The 23,506-nt window shown below is 46.5% G+C and overlaps 3 protein-coding genes across 6 annotated transcripts in view; 2 read left to right on the top strand and 1 right to left on the bottom strand.

Annotated features, from left to right (window-relative positions):
- Window positions 1–10,153, bottom strand: part of CEPT1 (choline/ethanolamine phosphotransferase 1) — a 30,586-nt gene extending 20,433 nt beyond the window's left edge. Inside the window, exons 1-4 of one of the 2 annotated variants that reach the window (XM_057424467.1) lie at window positions 10,038–10,153; window positions 8,130–8,531; window positions 4,967–5,114; window positions 3,830–3,971 (exon numbers count right to left, since the gene is read on the bottom strand). In XM_057424467.1, the coding sequence (XP_057280450.1) occupies window positions 3,830–3,971; window positions 4,967–5,114; window positions 8,130–8,525 (686 nt within the window). In that variant the 5' untranslated portion in view covers window positions 8,526–8,531; window positions 10,038–10,153. Of the gene's footprint in view, window positions 1–3,829; window positions 3,972–4,966; window positions 5,115–8,129; window positions 8,532–10,037 lie in introns of those variants that run through there. The other variant, XM_057424466.1, reaches the window with a different exon arrangement.
- TMEM167B (transmembrane protein 167B) overlaps window positions 1–23,506 on the top strand; it is a 151,022-nt gene that overhangs the window by 37,237 nt on the left and 90,279 nt on the right. The gene's annotated exons all lie outside the window — the stretch shown is intronic.
- On the top strand, window positions 12,107–22,467 carry DRAM2 (DNA damage regulated autophagy modulator 2). Of its 3 annotated transcripts, XM_057424476.1 has the most exons (9): window positions 12,108–12,854; window positions 14,243–14,357; window positions 14,549–14,812; window positions 15,435–15,502; window positions 16,052–16,191; window positions 17,231–17,408; window positions 20,553–20,635; window positions 21,287–21,379; window positions 22,127–22,467. In XM_057424476.1, the coding sequence occupies exons 3-9, from the start codon at window positions 14,682–14,684 to the stop codon at window positions 22,232–22,234; spliced, it is 801 nt and encodes a 266-aa protein (XP_057280459.1). In that variant the 5' UTR covers window positions 12,108–12,854; window positions 14,243–14,357; window positions 14,549–14,681; the 3' UTR covers window positions 22,235–22,467. The 3 variants fall into 3 exon arrangements, with proteins under 3 accessions (XP_057280460.1, XP_057280459.1, XP_057280458.1); XM_057424477.1 differs by lacking the exon at window positions 14,243–14,357 and having other exon boundaries at window positions 12,107–12,854; window positions 14,655–14,812; XM_057424475.1 differs by lacking the exon at window positions 14,243–14,357 and having other exon boundaries at window positions 12,109–12,854.

Raw genomic sequence — 23,506 nt, forward strand, 5'->3', positions numbered from 1 at the left:
GAATGTTTCCCCATATTCTCCAGCATTCCTCAGGAATGGCTGGTTTGTTAAACAGTTGAATTCTTTTGCTCTCTCTGGGGACTCTTTCTCAGTGAAGTAACAGTTTTAACTTCCCAGTTGTAGGAAAGCTGGTGAGAACTGATCCTTCCTCCCAGGGTTTGCTGCTATGCCTCTATGAAGCATCTCTCTCATTGTGTCTGTATGTATTTCTACATCTATAAATTTTATTATCACCGACTTTCCATATTACAATTAAGAATGGTTGGAAGAGACCAGATACTGCATTAACTCATAGAGAAGTGCTGGAGACCATAGTGCAGCAACATCCTCATGTCTCTGGGTAGACTCTCGAATGCCCACTGGGTCTTTAAAAGATGATTTAGCACTTCCCCCCAGTGCAGCATGGCCAAAAGTACAAAGTCTCAACCTGTGCAGTGCCATGTGTCATATCTCCCAACACAACACTGGAGCTGCAATGCAGAGGCCGGCTCAGGTCCGACAGAGACTAATAGCTCCAGCTTCACGTCTAAGTAAGCTGGATTTGAGACAGCTCCTGCAGAGTCACACTGTTTCTGCACTGACCTTGTGAGGCTGGATACAGCACTGAAGCTGCATGAACACAGCCAGCTCCTAATCCACTTCCTGAAGTCAGAACAGGGAGCAAGTGCAGCAGTTTGGATCTGGAAGAACCAGAGCTAGTAGTAACTGGGCTCCAGGTATCAGCAGGCAAACCCCTTGCAGGGTTTGGGCACCATATTCCCTAATGCTCTGATTTCTACAGCATGTTCCCAAAACACAAGATCTGCTTTTATGGGAGTCCATTGGGGCTTGACAATTTGATTTGTGATACACAGAAGAAAGCTCATTTTTTCCAAACCACAGCTGTCCCAGTCTTAACTGCACCCATACAGGACTAAGCCTGAAACAAAGCCCATCCTGTACTGCAGCCCAGTATGTTCACAACCTAGTTAAGCCAGATGTTGTGCTGAAAAACAGGACAGCAGAACAAAGTCCCTATCTGGACTGCTTCAACATTGAATGTTTTCCTGCCATTCAGAATCACCTGGTTATTTCTTCAAACATGCAGCATATTCCTGCTCTTCCATGAGCCCATTCCCACATCAGGTGCTTGTTTTTAAACAAAACTTCTGCCCACAGCTCCATCCATGCTGTTCCCTACTGCCTTTCACTGCTGATGTTACTATAGTGACTTTTCCTTCAGCCAGCCCAACCTGCTCTCAGACACTTCCTGCTTCCTCACTGGGAATTTTTAAGCAATACTGACCTCTAGCTATTTTGCTGAGCTATTCAGCCAACTCAAACTGCTTTCTGAGAAGGCTGCATCAGACACCAGGACCTAATAATATTCTATGATCTTTTAAAGATGGAGCCAGATCACAGGATATTACCACCCCAAATGACTATATACAATCATGGAGTAGTGCAGGGCAGCTCCCCACAGCTGTCAGTGGGAAGAAAGAGAACCAGCACAGTTGATGTATTTAGTAACTTGGACACAATTAAACCAAGTTTTCCTATTCTACCTGCAATGCCCTATAGGAAGTCAGCAGAAGCCACCCTGTTTCCGCCTCGCTCAGGGTGAGCACTCCTGCTCTGCAGTCAGGAGCCCAACACAAAGCACACTGCACAGCTTCAGTGCATTGTCATGTCTGGTAAAGTGACAGCAGATCCATCAGACCTGCTCCACAACACACACTTCATTTCACACACTAATTTATTTCTGTTAAGACAATGGGCTTTCACAGCAAGCCAAGCTGATGATACATGTAATTGCCAAAGTTTGAGCTGTGTGTAAGGAGGAAGATCTCAATCTCCCCCCTTTAGAGAGCTCTGCTGCTCTTTGAACCGTTTTCAATTTGCTTATTGAGTTGGTCACTAATGAAATACAATTTCCTGGACATAATCTCATCACAAATATAGTAAGTGACAACCAACTGTGTGTTCTCTCCTGCTTCTCTGCAACGGAAGGCTGCAATGCAAGGCAGGACTGCAATACTGCCACACTTCTTAAAACATCACTACTCTTCCCAGCCCCCTCGCTGGGTTTTCAACACAGAGTTGCTGCATAGGATATACAGACAGGAAAAAGCAACTGTGCAGTAAAATCTTCCCAGGTCCTTTCAACAGCTGCCTCTGACTCCACTTATTTAGGAGGAAGGATACCCAAGCCTGCATGCTCCAGTGAATGTGAAAGGGTAGAAAAAAAAATTTTTTTTTCAGTTTTATGATTGGTGAAATGAAGGCTGCAGAAAAAAACAGTATCAAACAGTGAGAATCAGTTAACTGGAGAAATAAGCTCAGTTTCTGCCATAGGCATGAGCATCAGCTTATGGCAGCCTATTAACCTTGTGACATGGGGCAAAAGAAGGAACAAACGTGTTTACTACACAGCTCTATCTGTTATCTAAAGTAATGATATACACATTTGCATGCTTATTGCCTTTTCCAAATTAGCTACATACTGATGGATCATCCCATTCTCACCACAGAAAACCACAAAGAACAAGAGTATTTGCTACAAAATGCTGTCTCCACAACAGAAAGGCACCTCACAAAAGCAAAAAGCGGAAGTTACAGTGAACACCAGGAATAATGGACACATTTCTCTGGGGCACAAAAGCAATTTGGGTGGGTTTGATACCTGCACCTGTAGAGTCAAGCACATGTCAAGGCTGGGGTTTGTGTCTGATGAATAGCAGGAAAACTCTAACTATCAGGGCCCTGTAAAGTTCAAAGGGAGGTAACAGTGAGACCTTTGGTACAGCACAAAAGTGAGAAACCTGAAACAGTAAGAGATTTGATTTCAATCTTTGAGCACCAGAATAGAATAGTTCCACTCAATTTGCTTTGGTGTTGCCAAGATTAGAACACAGGTCTAGGTATTTTCTTCTTTTCCTCCAACAGACATAAAAAACTACTCCAACATCTTACATTTTTGAGGAAAACACGATTTCCTCAAGAGAATCTGCATTAGTATCTTGCCAGCAAGAGCTATTACAAACAAGAGGTCCATACTTATACTGGGTATCCACATATCCATCACAACAGACTGTAAACAAACAGCGCATGTTGCAGCATTGCTTCAAATCCCACACAAACTGAGAGCACATTTCAGAGGTTTCCAAATGCAAAATCATTCTGTGGTGCGTGTATTTGAGATATTTGTTAGGTATATAAATGCAAACAGAATAAATGTACATTTCCACATTAAGGCTAATGAATCCCATAGCTCACCAAGTGCTTGTTTCCTCCCCTCCCTCACCCAGCAACAAAAGGGGTTTCAGCAGCTGACTGTCTTGGTATTGCTGTTTCAGTCCTGTTATTGACAGAACCATGATTTACACTAACTAAGAGGGATTCAGAATTTTAAATTGTAGGCACAATGTTAATTAATACACTACATTTTAAGAGTTATGGTTCGTAATAAAGATTAACTATACATCATCACAACCCAAGCAATATCAAGAGCTCAGCAGTTAAATGAACACTAAAGCCAGACTGCCACCATCTGACAACACCATTCCATTCCTGGGGATGAATTATCAGCTGCTTTTCCCTTATTTATTTAGGTTTAAATCACGTCAGAAGCTCAGAATATTAATATTACAAAAGGATCTCTTACCACCCCTAAAACAAGCTAAGTAACGTCCAGCAGATCCAACAGGTAGCAACTGCTACAAGCTCCAAGTGCTTATACATGAATATAAACAATTTACTACAGCTCTAAGGATCTGAACTACAACCACAAAGTGCAGCTACACAGTTAAGCAGCCCAAGTTACAGGTTTCTTTTCAGCCAAGGTACTCACATGCCAAAGCGCAAGGTTCCAGAGACGTAGGTCTGCCAGTGCGCGCAGTAAAACATGAACGTCCCAGCAAAACAACAAAAGAACATCCAGTCAGGGTTGGTTCCCAGCTGCACAGCAATACAAGTTCCCAAAACCACAAAGACTGCAGGAGAAAATCAGTCACATGGTCAAAAGGTAAAGCGTTGATGCGAGTAAAGAGCCTTACCAGAAACAAATCTAAGAAAAGGACCCAGAGGGGAGGCAGTATAAAGGAATCCTGATGTGGTTTACCCCACAGGCATGAGATTAACACTTCCATTTTAAAAATACAGACTAGGAAAAGCGTATTTAACATCCTGTCAGCTCTCAGAAGTTCTCAATATTGAGGGTTTCTTGGTCCCCTATTTTTTCTATTGAACCAAATGGGATTAGACATGAAGGGACTCAAGTGATTTCTGCAGTTGCAGCCCGTGGGCAGAGTTGTGGGGTTTCTCTTATATCCGTGATTTGCTGGACATATTTCCCCCTTTTCTATGATACCATTATGAAAATCCAAGCTCTGTCATTCCAGAGTCATAAGGAACCTATGCTTTTCCCTCCACCCATTCAATCCACAATTTTGATAAAGTATTCATAAGACTATAAAGCAGAAGAGCTTTAAAATTGAAGTAACCAAAAGCACACGATCCCTCTTCCGCAATGGGGTTATACTTCAGGCTGGCTCAGTGAACTCCACCTACCAAGGACCTGATTCTGCCAATTCTAATCTTAAACTCCGACTTCTATTGTCCCATTCTTTACACTTTCCACCTGCCTTGCAATCACTCTATACAGATTCAATCTAAAATAACAGGGAAGAGCATGCTGACAGCTTCCCACAGAAGCTTTAGAACCAAGGCTCTGCTAAAGCACACACAGAGACTGCTGGCCCAGACTGAATTAGTCACATGCTTGATGGTTGAGTTTCCAGCATAACACAAGAGAAGACATTCACTTGATCAAGATTGCTGCCTAGGGAAAAAAGGTGGACTGAAAAGCTAGACATTCAGCAATATCAGTTGTCCTTTTCTTCAGTGAAGAAGCATTCTTCCCTATTCCAGATTTGATCCCTGAAATGGAGTCATTTAATCCTCATACTTGAATGAAAAATGACAATACCTGTGGAAAGTGAATCACAGCCATGATCAAAGAGTTCTCCTAACGGAGTACTGCTATTTGTCCTTCTTGCTTGTTTCCCATCTATAGCATCCAGAGACTGGTAGATGAAAAGGCCACATGCACACGCAACGTATGCCCAGGGAGGTGCCTAAGAAACAAAGGCAATGAGAGTAAAAGATTCTTGTAAACCTACAGGAGAAGCCTGAAGCTGACCTAGGTTACACCCATCTCATACAGCACTTTATCTGCACATGCTTCCTCATCACATACGTGGACCTTTCAGTAGCTGGGCCTTGCAAGGACAGGCTGAGGCTTATGTGAGATCCAAATACATTAAGTGACAAGAACTGACAGCATAGATTAACAGCTACAGCACATTTCCTGAAGCAGGAAGCTGCGCTGTGCATCTGAAAGAATACTACATTCGCAGTGGTGCACAATTAGGCTCTTGTCTTGCTTCTGCAAGTTGTCCAAGTGATCTAGAAACTCAACAACTTAGCCCCCAAAACGTGTAATTGTGTCACAAACACTGAGCTCATCTTCACAAGACCCCAGTGAGGTGTCACGTACTAAACTGCTGCCAAGCACAGGGCATTACCAGGCTGCAGCAGCTTGAACTTTGTCACTGCAAAGTTCTTGAACCTTCAAAGTTCAAGCTTAGCTTTTAGATTGTCCACAATCAATAAAGCGTCAGTGCTCTCAGTACAGCACCTCCACCTCCAACTGCCTGTTCTATTACAAGGTAACAGTAGCTTGGCCAAATCTATGTTAATAACCCTTACTGTTCACGTCCACTATTGTGATTTTAAACAATATCAAACATTACTTTTAGGCTTAATTTGATATTTGGAGTATAAACCATTATGATCACAAAAGCCAGGGGGTTGCCATCAGCCTGTCCCAGTTTACACATGCACAAAACAGGTATTATTGGATGTTCTGCAGTCTTCACATTTGACCTTTATCAAAGTGAGCATTTATGAGCAGCTCTATTTACAAATCATGCCAATAAGTCCACATACATGTAAGTAGCTTAACCAAGCTGACTTGCCTCCTAAAGCTCTAGAATCCAGCTTCTTTGGTCTACACAACCATAACTCGCTTGTAGTGAATTCACTTAAATGTACTTCCTTCTCCAGCCTGCATTGCTCCTGCATTGCCCTAAGCCAGTATATTCTGCCACAAAAGCTGGCACCATGCTCTGCTTCTATCCCTGTACCTACGCAAACCAGCATGAGAGATAAGAGGGCAGCACTTTGTTATCTGAGGTCTCCCCAGCTAAGCAGGCAGTAGAACTATTTGTATCTCATTTTCTTTTTGGATACCACTGAAGCTGAAAGTGATAGCTGCAACCCTTTGGTTACACCTTTCATCAACAAGACAAGCTGCTTTTGAGAAAAGTAGAACTAAGGCTGAGCTTAGAGACAATTTACATCTGAAAGCAGTGGTGCTTTCAGGAAAAACAAAATCTGGCTCTGGAATGGCAAAGCCCCATTTTCCTCCTCAGCCAGCTACTGACACTTCAAAAGCACAAGCTCATAGCTCCAGCACCAAGATGGCCTCTACTGTATGGTGCCAGCACACAGGGCTGCGGTGCCATATGGCAAATCAGATCAGGATCAAAGCTACCTCAGCAGAGTTATTTTTCAGCTGAAGTGAGAAGAGTCTCTTTCACTTGGCAGAAAGTAACTCTCAAACTGTTAAATACAGAAGAGCAGACTACAGCTGACACCCCTTCTGATGCTCTCAGTGTAGCTTAGTGAGTATTTCAGAAGTTCAACTACCAACCAAAATACAACTGTACTCTAAAGCTGAAGTTATGCTCCAGTTCAACAGCCCTATAGTAGCTGATGAGCTGCTGGAATAAACAGGTCAAAGCCTATTGAAGTGGATTTCAGAGTCTCAGGCCCCATGTAACACTGCTGTGGGAGCAGGTATGGAGTTAAAACAGAGCCATGCAACAACACCACAGCCTGAAGCTGCTCAAAGTATTCCCTGCTTCAGATCAGGATTCACTTTATCTGACGTCTGCCAAACTCCACAAGTTATTGTGAAACTATTTCAACAGATTTCTAGAAGAGGCAAACATCCCTTTGCTATGGCATATGCAGAACAGCGCCGAGTGTGCCAACCTACATGGGGGCCTTTAGAGTCCGGCTGGAAACAAACTGCACATCACTTGACTACAGAGCATTTCCCCAACCTCACTTGGGAGACTCCATCACTAAGGAACTAGGATATTCAAAAGCCAGAACTCATGAGACACTCTCCAGCTATCTGATGTATAATACATATTCTGTACCAAATAACTCCCTTTCTCAGGGCATACAGATATAACCAGCCTTTAAGATTCAACATGCAAGTGACAAAACTTTTTCAGGCACAAAATTGAAAGGCTTCACATGCCCTGTGTGGTAACTCCAGTGAGAGAAAACTCTGAAACTAAGAACTTGAAACACCTCATAAAGACTTTTGTACCCCTGAAGCCAGGAATTACTAGGACAGGATGAAGAAAGGTGTCCCTCAATTTTACTAAGCTGGGTTTAGCCACCCCAGCAACGGAGGAGGTCTCGATTTCTCAAGCTGCACCACTTTGAGCTCAATCCCATATCTGAGCTCGAGTTCCTCATTGCTGCAACTCGAGCTGTGCTCACAGGCAGGCTCAGCTCACTGCCAACCGAGTCACCTTGCACTTCTCGCTGTGTGGTAACTCTAGAGGGAAAGCTGAAGGTGACTAACCTAGTCCCAGGCAGGGAGAGTAAACAGGCAAAAACTCCATGTGCCATACAAGCAACGTAGCTGCGAATTCATTTCATAATTGCCTGCACGTGAATTCAAGCCCTGCAGGGCTGCAGCGTTCATGCACAGGCCCTTCACAGCTGCAGTGGAACAGCTATTTGGATAATGAACACCATGTTGACCAGATGAACCACCAGCAGCGTGCTGACCCCACCATCCATCTGTGCTCTTTCTGCATGCAAGAGCTCACATAGATGCACACACACTACAACCATTTGTAGAGAATAGCTTAAATGTATAAGAACTTCAGGCTGGTCACGAGAAGCAGCTCTCCAGAGAGATGAGAGCCCACCAGAAAACAGTGCCAAGCAGCTACTAGATGGCAGGAACTGCAAACAAAGCTTGTCAGAGGACCATAACTTACCTGTTCTGTAGCTGTTGGGCAGTAATACACTAATAGTAGAGTTGTAAATATATTTATTAACAGTCCAATGATGGTGATCAGATTTGGGGCAATCCAGGCTGGAACTCTTCCAACTAACCATTCCCAGTAACCCTGCATTAGGGGTTCAAGCAGGGATCGTCCAGCACTCTGATACTTGTGTTCTTCTAACCGTTTCAGCTGGTGCTTTGACAAGGGGGGGGTGGGCAGCTGAACCAGTTTGCTCAACACGCAGCCAGCAGCGGGACCATGACTGCAGCCCACTGGGGACTCCAGGTGCGACTCCCCACATCGCCTCTTTATGCTTCGGTGCCCACTCATGGGTTGGGCGGCCTCAGAACTCTTATGTGGCAGGTAGCAGCTGTTATGGAGAATCATAAGATCCTGCAACATAAAAGGATGAGACACACTGAAGGTGGAGAGCACAAGTGAGATGAAGATCATAGCATCATAGAATCACAGAATGGTCTGGGTTGGAAAGGACTTTAATATCATCCAGTTCCAACCCGTTGCCATGAGCAGGGACACCTCACACCTGACTGTGTCACCCAAGGCTCTATCCAACCTGGCCTTGAACACTGCCAGGGATGGAGCATTAACCACTTCTTTGGGCAAACCACTTGAGAACCTCACCACCCTCACAGAGAAGAGCTTCTTCCTGTGAGGAAGAACCCTAGCCTAACCTGAACTTCTCCTGTTTCAGTTTGAACCCATCACCCCTTGTCCTATCACTACAGTCCCTGATGAAGAGTCCCTCTCCAGCATCCTTGTAGGTTCCCTTCAGATATCAAAAGTTTCTAGGTGCTGCTCTAAGAAGCATTTTGTTTCCCATCAGCAAACCAAGAAGATTCTGTAAGAAAATAAAGGTATTCAGAGAATAGCTGAGGGAGAGGCAGGAAGCAAGTCTTCTAAACACAGTTATAAAATGGTTAAGTTGCACTTGTTTACTTCCCTTGCTGCCTACTGAAGCAAAGAGCCTGCAGCCACCAGTGTATGTTTCAGCAGCAGCAGAAGCTTACACCATACCACTGCCTTATGTTACAGACTAAGACACAGTCAGCCGCTCACATCTCTCTCATAGGTGGTACGTAACAGACCTGCACTACTTAGGTTATGAACTGACAGCACTAGAACCAGTACAAACACAGAGAAGTCTTAAGATAACTTGGTTTGGGGCAGCTCTACCTCTTTGGTGAGGCTGAACAACCACCTAAAGCCAGCTCTAAGCATCTTTCTCAGATCACTGTTCCTCATTTCAGTTTTGCTGTGACTTTTCTTCTTCCCCAAATTAACTCACTTCAGGAAAAAGCTCACTGTATATTCAACTTACAAGACAGGCAAGAAACACACAGGCACTAAAGACCTTTAGTTCATCAAAGACAGCCTAGAGGCACCAGCATGAGGCAACCGTGAAAAGAAAGCACAGGGTCAGGACCAGCATTCCCAGTGCAAACAAGACCCCTCGCAATGTTCTACCTCCCTCAAAGGCAGGGGACCAGAAACATGTAACCCTCCACATGAACTAGAAGAGCTGCAGTACAGAAAGGAGACTGAAATGGAAGGTTTGCCTTTTATCTACAGGCACAAACCAGAGAAAAAAGCTTAGTTGTAAAGTGTAACAGAATGAAGGTAGGGAGGGGATGATGACAGCTAAAGCCAACAGCAATGCATGTAGCCAGTAAGAAAAACAAGCTGTGCAAATCAAAGGTCAATACTGGCATAAGAACAAGTGCTCCCATTTCCACTCTCCACAGCTTAATTAAGGCAGTTTCCAGCAGTGAAAGGCCAGTCTCAGAGAGCCCTGTCAGTGGGAGGAGAGGAGAAAGCAAACAGACAGGGCCTCACTTGGGCAGGACCTCGATAAGTTCAGATCAGCAGACTTGGACCTACTCATTTATCAAGAAACCAGACTTAGTCAGCAAGGAGGTCCCTGCAGGTCTTGTCCTGGATGACCAGAAAGAAGAGCTTCAATGCAGAAAACGATACGCTTTGCCTCTCTTCCCGAGAAGCTGCTCCCCCCGAGGGGAGGCCCCTCCTGAGCCAGGAGGGAAAACAACCAAAAACCGCCTCGTCCTCCAACACAAACAACCCCACAGCGCCCGGCTTCCTCAGGACTTTCACCCTGGCCTGCCCGCTGCCGGCCAACACCCGGGGCAAGGAAGCGAGGGCAAGGGCACCCCTCAGCCCAACCAAACGCCTCGCCCCCCACCTCAGCCATCCTCCGGTCTCCTTTCACCTCCCCATCACCCTCTCAGCGACCCTCCCGTGTCCCCCGCTCTCAGCCCTGGGAGCGCTCCGGGAGACCCTCAGTTACCTCAGGGCCGCCCTCCCTCCGGTCAGCCCTAGTGCCCTCCATCGCTCTGCCCCGCTGATCGCCAACCACCATCGCTCTGCCCCATCGAGCCCTCAGGCTTCCCCTCTCCATGTTCCCTTCCCGCACAGCTCCTTTCAACCTGCCCTCCGGCCCGGTCCCTTCCCTGTCCTCCTTATGACCTTGCAGTAACTTCAATTCCCCAGCTGAAATGCAGAAAACCATCTCCCGTGCTCTGCTTCGGGTACTCACGGAGTTTGAGCTGCTTTTCTTAGGTTAAACAGGTCGCACTGACAGGTAGCATGTGCTGGAAACCGAGCTCCTCAGGCAGCCGCAGGGACAGGCTGCTATCGCCCTTGTGTGCCAGGTTTCCATACATCCTTATGTCGTGCTGTCTTGTGCCTGGCTCTGCCTGGTTTGGTGCTGTGCCGTTCTGCTGCTGAGTAACAGGGGCTTAGTGAGGGCTTGAAGCTCGCTTCCACTCTCTGGAAGCTCTGTTCCATATCCAAAAGATTTAATAGCAACTTTTTGGGTGTTTGTACCGAGAAAACACTCAAAATTGAGTCATCTGTCCCTGCTCCGCAGTGGGAACAGAAAAGGTGACACATTTCCTGCTTTCTTACTTGTAGTAATGAGGATTAAACCACATTTAACTGTTGTTTGTCAGTTTAACCCTGCCACTAAACTGCGCAGATGAACACATTTAATCCCCATCCAACCTTCGCGTTTACCTCGGAGTGCACACCACAAATTGCGTTGTCATTGTTCCTTCAGCAGTGGCTGGAGTGAGAAAGGAGTATCCCTTTGTGCAGCTTTATCTCTGCCTGTGCTGCTGAGAGCAGGGAGCAGGCAGGTCGGCAATCAGGGTCTCAGCGGTAATGTAGACATTTCCCTTTTCCCCACGCCCTTTAACCATCTTTTCAGCATTATCATTCTCACTAACTTTGTGCTGTTAATGGGCTTGGCCGCCTCTAGTTTCCATTGCATATGCCCCAGCGTGTGCAGGATGCTGCTGCACACTTCCTGCATTTCAAGAAAAACCTCAGACATGGTTAAAATCTGCTTCCTCGACTTCCTCTTGATGGTGGTTTGATAATGTCGATCTCTGATACTCAATCTGGGGCTTAAAAACGCCCTTAGGACACCCAAGTGTTGTGTTGCAAAGAGAGGCCAGGCATTGCTGTTGGTAAGGACCTTGTGACAAAACCAAGGAGGTTGAGTGTCTTGTCTGCCTCACTCTCGAAAACAATAGGACAGGATAAGGTGTTAATAATCATTTCAGGACCTTCCAACTGGCAAATCACAAGGCAGTTCCATCCTGCCTCCCTGGGATTTGGGATGCTTCCCTATGTGCCTGTGCTTGCCCAGAGCCCTGCAGTGCCTCGGTGTTATCTGCAGCAGTGTGAATTTGGACAGCCTGGGGCAGATGGTGCCATAAATGTACCCGTGCTTTGCAGGGACCAAAGATGTGTTTGGTACATACAGTCTGCCCTCATGAGAGTGTGAAACAGACTTGATTTCACTGGGACAACTTAAACAGGAAGGAGGGTGATGGGAGAGGATAAGAATTTAGGGAAGATCTTGACAGAGCTAAGAAAGAATTTAGTAGAGAAAAATGTACAGAAGAGTTTTAAGTGGAAGGAGAGTGTGTCAGGGAGTTGTGTCTGTGAAAGTAAGAGGATCAGAGCTGCAGTTCTCTGACAGAGCCCAAACCAGCTCTAATCTTGGAGCTGGGGGGACGTACCAGCCTGCAGCTACCTTCACAGGGAGGAGCTGTGCCTCACCAGAGCTCTCAGGCTACAGCCGAAGCAACCTCACTGCTCTTTAACCTGACCACATGAAAACCACCATAATTTGTGTGCAGGCCTTAGCTCTGGGCTAAGTGACAGCTTGGATCACAGAGGTGCTCAGTCTTGACTCAGTGAGGGCTTCTCTGCAGCAGGGCTTGCTCTGGAACAAACCTTGCCTGCATGGACACATCTATCTTGTAATAAGAGCAATATCCAGGAGGGAAATTAGGAATAGCTGTTCTGCTTCACTTGAAAGCTTTCACTTCAAGTTAAATCTTTGTGTAGACAAGCCCTATAAATCAAAGTCTTAAGCCCTGTTTCTCTGCATTTCCCCCATCCCACCACACGCCAGCGTCACTCCTTAAACCACTTGGAATGCAGGCAAACACTGTGTCAGGCCAACATCTAACCCAAACAGTCAGTCAACAGCAGTGACTAAGAGAAGATGGAAAGGAGAAGAAATACAATAGAGTAAGAGGTATCCTGATTATTTTCCTTTATATCTCAAAGATTTGGGAGTAAAATGAAGCAAACGTGGAACTTCAGCAGAAAGATGACTTTGGATTCCCCGTGAGTTGACACTTCTTTCAGTGCCCTTGTTCTCAGGTATGTGGCATATTGTTTGGTTGTTTAGGTTGTTAATAGGGCACTATTAACATCTAAATGCTAAAGGAAAAGTACAATCTAAGCATCAGACTGACTGCTTAGAGTTTTGAACTGCGTGCCTAGGCATGCAACATCTGCAGCAAAGAATGCTGAGCAAGATTTGCATTTCCTTTCCAAATTCCCAATTTATTCACACAAGATTGTGAAGTTACATTCATTACTATTTTTACTGTGTTACAGTCTCAAAATGAAATTCAGCATGAGAGGGCAAATGTTATGTTTAGGTAAAAATGAAAGCCTAGGAGTAAGAAAGCAAGCAACTAATTCTATCATTCAGTACATCTCTTGTTAGTCTTGGTGCTTCCTATCTTTTCTCTTGCTCCTTTCTCTGTCTCACACCTCAGGCAGTGCCCACCTCCTGAAGCCTCTCAGTGCTGCACTCCTTGTTCTGTCATGGTATCATTTTGCTTTTCTCACATACTGTTTGATCTTGGCTTGGATGACCTTGGATCTGCAGTCTTTGTTATTTGCTCTTCCCCTTTGTCCTATTTTATATTCCATTTACAGTCTCCAGATTCAACTGTACTTAAACACCTTCTGCACTATTCTCCCCAGTGTTAGGGAATGCTACCAGTAAAATGGCATAAAACACAAGAAGAAAAGCCTGAAGTGGGATCTCATCAGTGTGGGAGGCTCAGGTGGGATCTCCCTACCTGAAGGGAGGGTGCAAAGCAGACAGAGCCAGGCTCTTCTCACTTTTTCACTGTGAGGATGGCTGGGCACTGGCCCAGCTTGCCCAGAGAGGCTGTGCCATCTCCATCCTTGGGAGATACTCCAAAGCCATGCTGCACAACTGGCTCTGGGTGGCCCTCCTTGAGCAGGGAGTTGGACAAGATGACTTCCAGAGGCCCAGGCCTACCTCAGCAGTTCTGGGGTTCTGAAATCAGCTCCGTTTAACTTTGTATTTGAAGCCAATAGTAAATTACTTCCTGTAGCAGCAGGAGCAGAGAGGAGTCACAGCTCTCTCTGTGTGAGCTCACCAGGGTGACACAGCTGCACATTATTACTCTGAGAGAACTGGAGGTGTAGACACAAAATAGCTGTCAGGCTGGGACTCATGGAAGTGCTCTAGTACAGAGCCATTTCACTCCATTGGAAATGCACCTTTTCTTTCCACCTGTAGAAACACAAGTGTAGCTGCTCTACTGCCACCAGGAGGAAGCAGGCCTTGGGTTTGAAGGTTGTGGCTGGTAGCACTCAGCTCATAGATAATCCGTGAGTTTATTGCAGTGATGCTTATAACAGATGTTGAGTCACACGGAACGACAGGGAGTGACTGAGTGCAGATATTAAAGTAATTTTAGGTCATTTCCTCCACGTCTGCCTAGTTGGTTGTTAATAGAAGTTGGAGGCACTACAGCAGCCACTATCAGTTCAGCTGTCACTACTGGGACACATTCTCCATCAGCCCCACTAATTCTACCACGGTGTTATGACATAAAGGTAAGAAGAAAATAGAGTCAGTTATTCACAATGACTCGCTTGACCTTATTCTGGCAGCAACAAATGCTGAGACACATAGTAAAGTGACAGTACTAGTTTCTTTTCTCATAGATTTTCAGAATTAACATTTCCAGATGTTATTTATGATTGTTTCTGTGCTGTGAAGTCAAATGTTCACTCTGTGTTTGCAGGCCAGGACTGAGAGCAACATCAACTTGCTGTGCTTGAAGCATTTGCCTCAAGAACAGCAAAACCTTTGAGAAATCTTAGTAAACCTTTGGATTTGATTCTTCACAGTGCTCAGAGTTAGACACCAGTGTTGAAATGTGGTGGTTTCAGCAAGGCCTCTCGTTCTTGCCCATGGCTTTGGTTGTGTGGTCAGCTGCATCTTTTGTGTTCTCATACATTACTGCAATCATCCTACACCACGTGGACCCTTTGGTGCCCTACATCAGGTCGGTAACATTCATCCTGTGTCACAGTATTGACTCCTCCTCTCAATTCCTCCCCAGCTCCAGACTCTGAACAGCAGTTCTTACCTGACTGCTCCAGTTCTAAAGCTACTGGCTGTTAATAGTTATTTGTGTATAACTGTTTTGGTGCAGAATACTAACCTTTAAGCTGTGGCTCTGTAAACATAGCCTTAAAATGATGATGAAAAAGAAAACAGGAGTGCATCTCCAGCTCTCTGTTCAAAGCATCTTGCTGTTGCACCAGTAAACATGTACTAAGATCTGTATTCCCGGCTGCATTGCATTGAAGCTATACATTTAACCGTAGTTTTGGTCTTTCAGTTTTCCAGAGTCTTAATTTCCCCAGTTTTAATACTCTTCATTCACCTTTTATGGAATGGAGATCGATATAAAAAGGATAGCTACACCAAGTATGTTCATTCCTTGTTCTAAGTGTAGCACGTTTTCACCATGCTTATTTCTGCAGCTCTGGAAACTAATGAAGTATAGTTTGAACAATGAAAAATTCTGTGAAAAAAGGATTTTTTTCCATAAACCTCTCTCTTAGACTGAAATAAGTATTTTTGTATAGATAGATACATGTCATTCCATTTATCTCTTCCAGTGACACAGGGACAACACCACCTGAGAGATGCTTATTTGGGATCATGTTAAATATTTCGGCTTTCTTGGGTGAGTACAGAAAGCTGCCCTGGGTGAACTGCAACAGTTGTGAAGTGCACAGAGCTTTAAACCACTTCCTTTCCTTACTCAGATCATTAAACAGCCCATAATTCACAGTCAGAACCTGAATTCTAAGCAATTAATCTTCATCCTCTTCAGATTCAGAGGGGAAGTGTTTGTCAGGGATGCTACCCACATCCAGCATGACAACTGCAGAGTCCAGAAGGCTAAAAATGCACTTAAAATCCCAACAGAATAGTAAAAGAAATAGAAATCCAAATCCAAGGCAATCACCTTGTGCTGTGATTGCAGAGAAAGGGAAGAAGAACCTGGTATGTCTTTCAAATGAAAGAGAACAGAAAAATGCAGTGTTGACATGTTTGCCATGATATTATTTCAGTTTTACCTTCCAGATTCCCAGCTTTCCCATTTCAGGCTACTGTAGGACAGTTTTTGCATTATAAATAGCTGCCTCTGTCACTCAGCATCTCCCCAGTTCAAACAGGACAGTGTGTTCCTCACATGAATATCTCACTGGTCCGGGTTCTTTGTTAACAGGTATGGCCACCATGTATGTCCGCTACAAACAAGTTCATGCTTTGAATCCAGAAAGATCCAGGATCCTGAGGCTTAACAAGATCGGCTTCACTCTAGGCCTGATGAGCTGCTTTGGACTTTGCATCATTGCAAATTTCCAGGTTGGTGCTTTGCCTGCAGTGTTCTAGGGCAAACCTGGTTTATGTCAAATTCCCTCCAGAAAACTGTTAGAAAACCCCAAGGTTTGGTTTATAATTTCTTACTTATTTGCTTTATCCACTGGGACATTTCAAAACCCCACAGGTTTGGCAGAAAGCAAACAACAGACTCACCTTGGGTCTCCTTATAGGAGCTTTGAAAGTTCCAGATTCAAAGGCCACTACTATAGCATATATATTGCCTCAAGAGAATCAGGTATCATATAGTAAAAACTTGTTACAACTGCAAGTAACCCAAGTAAAACAAAACCACCCACCCTCACCAGAAGTCCAGCCCTGAAAAATCTGCCCTTTTAGGTGTATTTTCCTTCAAATCTGTGCAATTAAGGTTACTGCAGTGTCAACCCCCTCCTGAATTTCTCCATCCCAGTGTCCCTTACTTTGTTTTTCTCCCCAGTACTTCCCACCTCCTCCTCCAAAACATAATCTGATATTCTCACACCATCAGCAGGACCACATTCTGCATCGTTGGCTGTTACACGCAGGGCAGTTGTACAGTTACAACAGTTACAGTTACAGCCTCATTTCCTTAATCACCTGCTGGATTTGGGGGCTCTGTAGTGGTGCCTTTAACCACTACAGGCTGCAGTGTAACCTTGCTCTCCTGCTGGATTAGGGCCAGGGAAAAGCAAAGAGGAAGAGCTCCTGGAAAGCTCCACCTTTTTCCCTTCTTTTCCCCTACCACCGCTCTCCAAGTGCTTCAGCAGCCCCTGCAGCTCTTATAACTGCCCATAGTTAAGATGAGCTGTAACTTAACCCCAAGAGCTTAACAAAAGCAACAGGGGGCTGCAGGTGCTGGCTTCCAGCTGACTTTGTACAGGGTTTCCAAGAAAAATCTCCTAAATAACAGCATGTTCCAGAACTGCTTAGCTTGGGCTGTGAGAAGGTAATGGAGAGGGTGGAATGCCAAGGTTTACAGGGGAAAGAGTTCCGAGTCTAAAATGAAAGCAGGTTCTGTGAAAGCAGTGCTTTCCTTCCCTAGAAATGTGTTCTGTACTACATCCACGTGGTTGGAGCCTGCCTGACATTTGGAGTAGGGGCCATTTACATGCTGGTCCAAACCATCCTGTCCTACCTGATGCAGCCAGAACTTCACAGCAAAGACATCTTCTGGATCCGCCTGACCGTGTCACTCTGGTGCTGGTCAAGCATCTTGAGCAGTATCCTTTGCTGTCCAAAGCAGCCTTTACAGATGACAGAGTTTGCACCTACATGAATTTAACCTTCCAACAGGGAAGGCTGGCCCACAGAAGGCCTGTCCTCTTCACACATACAGCTTGTACCACACTATCTGTTCATAGTCTGGGAGCTTTAGGAAGAAAGGAACCATCAGGTTAAGCCCACAAGTGAGACTGGATAGTAAGAATAGGTAAGAGGGGTGGTTACCACCCTTCCTCCTCTCCTTCTGCACACCATAGACTGAAAATGGCAAAAATGAGAGTTTATCACAGAGGTTTGCCTGCAGATTATGACACAGGGAGAAAGGGAAGTGAACTGAAGAGATGAGTGGTTTTAATGGGGGAGAAGGGGAGGAAGCCAGGTAGGAAATAAAAGTGCCTGTTCCCTGCTGACAGGGATGCAGCAACTTTTATGTTTGAATACCACTAAAAGAGAAGTACAGATGTAGCATAAGAGAAAATACACTACCCTGGCCACACGCAGCAGTGCTGCAGTGCCAGCTGGCTCCCAGAGCAGTGCTGGCATTTATCAGAGAGACAGTTTGGAAGCGTATTGGCAAGGTTGATCCAGAAGATATATTTCACCTCTCATCTCCTCCCCTGCCCATCCTACAGTTCAAAAGACACGATGTTTCTGACTGGCATTCCCTACAGCCTTCCCTCAGCTCTGGAATCCACCATCTCCCTTAACTTTGAAATCAGAGTGCTGGAGGGAGCTGTGGGTTTTACAGAAACATGGGCAAATCCATACAGAAGTAGAAGCCCTTTTCTTGGCCAGAATCATTTAACCATCAGGGCACTGAATCACAGCAGTTCCTCTGCTCATCCTGATGGACCTAAACATTGTAGTTTGAAAGTTAGGACTCAGTTTTCTGTCAAACAGGACAACACTAAAGCTTTCAAATTCACATCCCAAAGACAGTAACTCAGTGCAGAAGTCAGTTAAATGCTGTCCCTTCTGCAGCTGAATCAAGGCCACTGGTTTAATCCAATTCCACTTATTTCCTAGGCTGGCAGCCAAAACTAACACTAAACCATATGGTCCATTTCCCAGTGATGGATCATCTCACTGGGCTTCCATTCCTGCTAATCCAAGATTATACAGCCTGAACTAGTCAGATGAGAGGCAATAGTGAGGCACAGGCTGGTTAGCTTTAGAAGCAAGAAGGGTCCTTATGAGCTGAGGAGGCTTGACACAGAGCAAGGAAATCAGCTGTGAGATGGAGAACTGCCATCCCAAGCAAAAATTTGTGGTGCTAGAAAAGGATTGTCAGCTTTGAAATACCAGGAGCCAGATATGACTGGGGAGAGTGGAATGGAAGAGTATGATCTGCTGCAAGATAAGAGCCTTTTACAGATGCCCAAAACCCACAAACCCCAAATCTATAGAGGTTTTCTGAACTGGTGTGGCCTAACCAAAATGAGAGGGAAGTAATGCTGTAGAAATAATTATATGTTCATAGAAAGTATGGAAGGGGAAGAAAAGGGAAGTTGTCAGAGTACTTTCTACATTAACAGTTCATAATGTAATAGGGGAGATATGGTAACAGAGAGAAGTCGGTGGCCATGGTGAAATAGATGTAACTGGTACTGGAAGACAGAAGGAAACATACATCTTGTACCAGCAGCAGTGTGGCAGCAGGGCCAGGGCAGGGATTTGTACCCCTATACTGGGGGGGTTTAGTCTGGAGAAGAGAAGGCTCAGGGGGGACCTTATCTCTCCCTACAACTGCCTGACAGGAGGATGGAGCCAGGAGGCGCTGGGCTCTGCTGCCAAGGAACAAGGGATGGGACAAGAGGAAAGGCCTCAAGCTGCACCAGGGGAGGTTCAGATGGAGATCGGGAACAACTTGTTCACCAAAAGGGTTGTCAAGCACTGGAACAGGCTATTGAGGGAAGTGGTGGAATCACTGTCTGTGAAAGGATTTAAAAGATTTGGTGCTTTGGAACACGGGTTAGTGGTGGCCTTGACAGTGCTGGGGGCACAGTTGGACTTGATCATCTTGAAGATGATTTCTAACCTAAATGATTCCATAAAAATAGTCCTGATCCCCTGGAGTGAAGCAGCAGAATGGCCAGCACAGAAGGAGCAAAGCAGTCAGTTGCATCCTTTGATGAGGGGAGGATGGGAGCCAGCTATTTGTGTACCAGGCTGATTGAATTCTTTCAGTTGCAGCAGTGACTCAGGCAGGTAACTAACAACTACTAAAGGTGTACATTTGAATTAGCAGGGAATTGGGTATCTTGCATTCAGGTCGGTAACCAGAGCTCCCTGGATCACTCATCCATTTTTAAAGAAGCTTTGGAAGTCTGGGTTTTCAAAGCCCAGTTTGTGTCAGGAAGTTCAGCCTTGTTCACCACCAGAATTAACCTTCCACAGCAGGAGGCTCTTGATGCTTAATCTTATTCATGAGTGAAGAAAATAATAGCCTAATCCTATGAGAATCAGATGTTCTATAACTGAATGCTCCAGGTTTCATTGGTGAAGGAAGGTAAGCTGATGTAGCTCACGTTCCCACTGTAAGATGTTGAAAAGTGGTATCTCTAAAGAGCCCAGGGCTCTGATCAAGTGAGGAATCCTTGTCATGGGGCGGGGGGGGGTTTCCTTGGCTGTGGACCCAAAGCAGTTATCAAACCCTGAGTGAACCAAGAGGCAAACAGAAAAGCTGATAACCCTCTCTGCTGAAGTGATGCAGTGCTCCCAGATATCAGGAATTCCAGGTGGCCAAGAAGCTGAAAAGCAATCACAGGAAGAGGCACTCTTAGCCTGGAAAATACCTCTGAAACTAAACCAAAATACCAAGTATTCACATTTGATCATCGTATAAGTGCTTTCATAAGGATGCTGTATGTGACCAAGGAGATGAAACAAGATACAGAGAACAAAGGTAATGGGTTTAGACTAGAATGAACCTTTTCATGCAACAGGTTAGTTGGAACAACCTGCAAGTGGAAGGGGATGATGTGAAGCAGTTCCTGGCACCATTCTCTTCATTATCCTCTGGAGACCTCGTGGAAAACATGCTGGAATCTCCTTCCAGCCTCAGCTGACACAATCCAGAGCAGAGTCAGAAATGTCTCATTGCTCATTCTTGGCCTTGAATCTTCCTTAACGTGTTTCTCCAGTGTTTGTTTCCTCAGTTGTCTTATACAGTGGCCTGTATGGAACAAATCTCGTGCAGAAGTTGCACTGGGACCCACAGGAAAAAGTAAGTGATTGAGTGGAGAAACTAAAGCCAGAACAAAATCCCTCTCCATTTTCAGATGCATTGGGGCATTTACTGCAGTTGTGTTCACACCCCAGCTTGGCTGGGGTGAAGCAGAGCTCCTGCTGCTGCCTGGTGGAGTCAGGAGGTGAAGGTGGCCACAGGGCACTGCCATTGAAGTGGGAAGTGCTGGACAGAGAGATCCTGAGTTTGACAGAGATCCTGTGGGTCTTCACAGCTCTGCTGGTCTCTCTGACCCTCCTCATCCTCTCCAAGCACTGCTGGAGGTGCAGGCTGGTTCTGAGGGCTTTTCCCAGCCCTCCCTTTGTTTAAAGCATAAGGAGCCTCTCGGAGATCTGTGGACAACCAAAAGAGAGCCTTGAACCTCACCTTTCTAATGAGGTTTTGCATTGGGCATACTCTGCATTGAGCCTGCAGGTTTTAGCAGATTCCCAGTGGGGCCACCCCAGCTGTGTGGAGCAGCCATTTCCTGGTCATTCTCTTTCTTCTACTCCAGGCTCTGGACACACTAAGTTTTACTCTCCAAAGGGAGCAGTTGTGGTTGTGGGATGTCGTACGTGGGAGCCATCTTTGTGCCATTGCAGGTTCAAGAGGAGGTTTTCATACTGATTTTTTTCTCCTGCTATCACACAGGGCTACACAGCTCACATCATCAGCACTGTCTCAGAGTGGTCGTTGGCATTCTCCTTCCTCAGCTTTTTCCTCACGTACATCCAAGACTTTCAGGTAAAACAAAGTTCCCGTTAGGTGCTCTGGTTCTCCAAGCTCTGAACAGCCCAACATGATGCAAGACTGGTTTGGGTTGGAAGGGACCTTAAAGCTCCTCCAGCTCCAACCCCTGCCACAGGCAGGGACACCTTCCACTACAGCAGCTTGCTTCAAGCCCCTGTGTCCAAGCTGGCCTTGAACACTGCCAGGGATGGGGCAGCCACAGCTTCTCTGGGCATCCTGTGCCAGTGCCTCAGCACCCTCACAGGGAAGAGCTTCTGCCTAAGAGCTCATCTCACTCTCCCCTCTGGCAGGTTAAAGCCATTCCCCTTGGCCTGTCCCTACATCCCTTGTCCCAAGCCCCTCTCCAGCTTTCCTGCAGCCCCTTCAGGCACTGGAGCTGCTCTAAGGTCTCCCCTTCAGGAGCCTTCTCTTCTCCAGGCTGCACCAGCCTGGCTCCAGAGCAGAGCTGCTCCAGCCCTCGCAGCATCTCCATGGCCTCCTCTGGCCTCTCTCCAACAGCTCCACGTCCCTCTTGTGCTGCTGCCCCAGAGCTGGACCAGGACTGCAGGGGGGGTCTCCCCAGAGCACAGCAGAGGGGCAGGATCCCCTCCCTGCCCTGCTGCTCCCACTCTGGGGGTGCACCCAGCACATGAGCTCTGGAGCTGATCTGCATTTTGGTGTTCCATGGGTCCTGAAGCAGCTCTGTCCCTGTGCCCAGGCAGGGGCAGAGCCAACTCAGATCCTTTCCTTTCTCCTGTACAGAAAATCTCCCTGCGCGCAGCCGTGAGCCTGCGTGGACAAACCCTTCACAACCACCCGCCGAGCTTTGTGACCGAGGAGCAGGCACTGCTGGTAGCAGGGAGCATCTAATGAAGGTGAAGAGACCGTGTTCTCTGCAGAACTCAGGAATTCCAGAGCAATAACACTTGCTGTTTCTAAGCACTTATTTTACATATAACCACATGAAGGGATTGCGTTGCACTTGACAGAAGGGGCTTTGCCAGGAGCCCCACAGCAATGCACGTGTTAGCAGTACTGTGACCGAGCCTGTAACATTTCTGCACATGCCAATGTCATGGAAGAATTAAATGAAGGTTATTAAAGAGTTGTCTCCTCATCGCCTCCACCATACCCAGCCCGACCTCCCTCAGCCCTGTGCCTCCTCTCTCCAGCATTCCTCTGGCCAAGTCCCTTTTGATGGGCTCTTGTCTTCCCGTGCCCACAGCTCCCTCATGTGCATGACCTGCACACCAGGCAGGAGCAGGACAGACCCCAGAGCCACCTCCTTTGAGCAACCCACAAGGAGATCTGCCTTCACACCATGCCTTGCTCACAGGAAGCCTGACCAGCTCTCCTGCTGCTGGAAGGGCAGCCACGTGTTTGCTCCTCAAGAGAAGCCCCGAGGAGCAGCAGCAGGAACCTGTGAAAGCTGCTCCAAGGCCAAGCCATGCTGAATTCCTCCTGGGAACTGCTGGAGCTGAGGGACAGGTCCACCAGGAGCCCACGTGCAGCGTCCCAGCTTCACAACTCTTGGCAGAGCCACACTCGCAGCCATGTCGCATCCACTCGAGCACAGACTCAGCAGGCACAGAGCATCACACACAGCCCTGTAGCCCTGACATCCCCAGTGCTCCCTGAGACAGCCTCCAACCCAGGAGCCAACTGCTCACTCCTCTGGCCACTTCCTCTGGTGTCAGCTCACGGACCTGCTCCAAAGGTTAAGCTCCACATGGGGAGTGTGTGTACAGGGACAACACCCTGCACACTCACAGCATCTCAAGGCAGTTCCAGCAGACCCTGCTGGCTTGCAGGGCTTTTCCCTTCTTCCCTTTGATGCCACCCAAAACCCACCCCAGTGCTCCCCCAGCAGCTCAGCACCGTTTGCTGGGTTTCTTCCTCATTTGTAGATGCACAGAAGTTCAACCTCAGAGCATCAAACTCTGTTTTAACAACCCCCTCAATGCCAAGGAGAAGCCTCTTCCTCCCCTCTCCATCCTTTACCAGGAACAGCTCCATGCTCCTCACCAACTGCTCCAGAGCTACATAACCCCATTGAATCACTGCCTTGTTCTCCCCCTCGGTCCCATCAACACAGAAGCATCCCGAGGGCTGGGCCAGGTCCTGCCCCTCCTGCAGCACACC

The sequence above is a fragment of the Pezoporus wallicus genome, unplaced genomic scaffold, assembly GCF_028554395.1.
Source record: "Pezoporus wallicus isolate ANWC-B61680 ecotype Strahan unplaced genomic scaffold, APGP_CSIRO_Pwel_v1 contig_9123, whole genome shotgun sequence".
In the NCBI taxonomy this organism is placed as follows: Eukaryota; Metazoa; Chordata; class Aves; order Psittaciformes; family Psittacidae; genus Pezoporus; species Pezoporus wallicus.

Bases quoted from the DNA above. Each gene is read 5' to 3' on its own strand.
- DRAM2 (XM_057424477.1), top strand. From the start codon at position 14,682: ATGTGGTGGTTTCAGCAAGGCCTCTCGTTCTTGCCCATGGCTTTGGTT. The intron at 20,636-21,286 runs GTAAGTGATTGA...GCTATCACACAG, and splicing joins ACTGGGACCCACAGGAAAAA to GGCTACACAGCTCACATCAT. The intron at 21,380-22,126 runs GTAAAACAAAGT...TCTCCTGTACAG, and splicing joins CGTACATCCAAGACTTTCAG to AAAATCTCCCTGCGCGCAGC.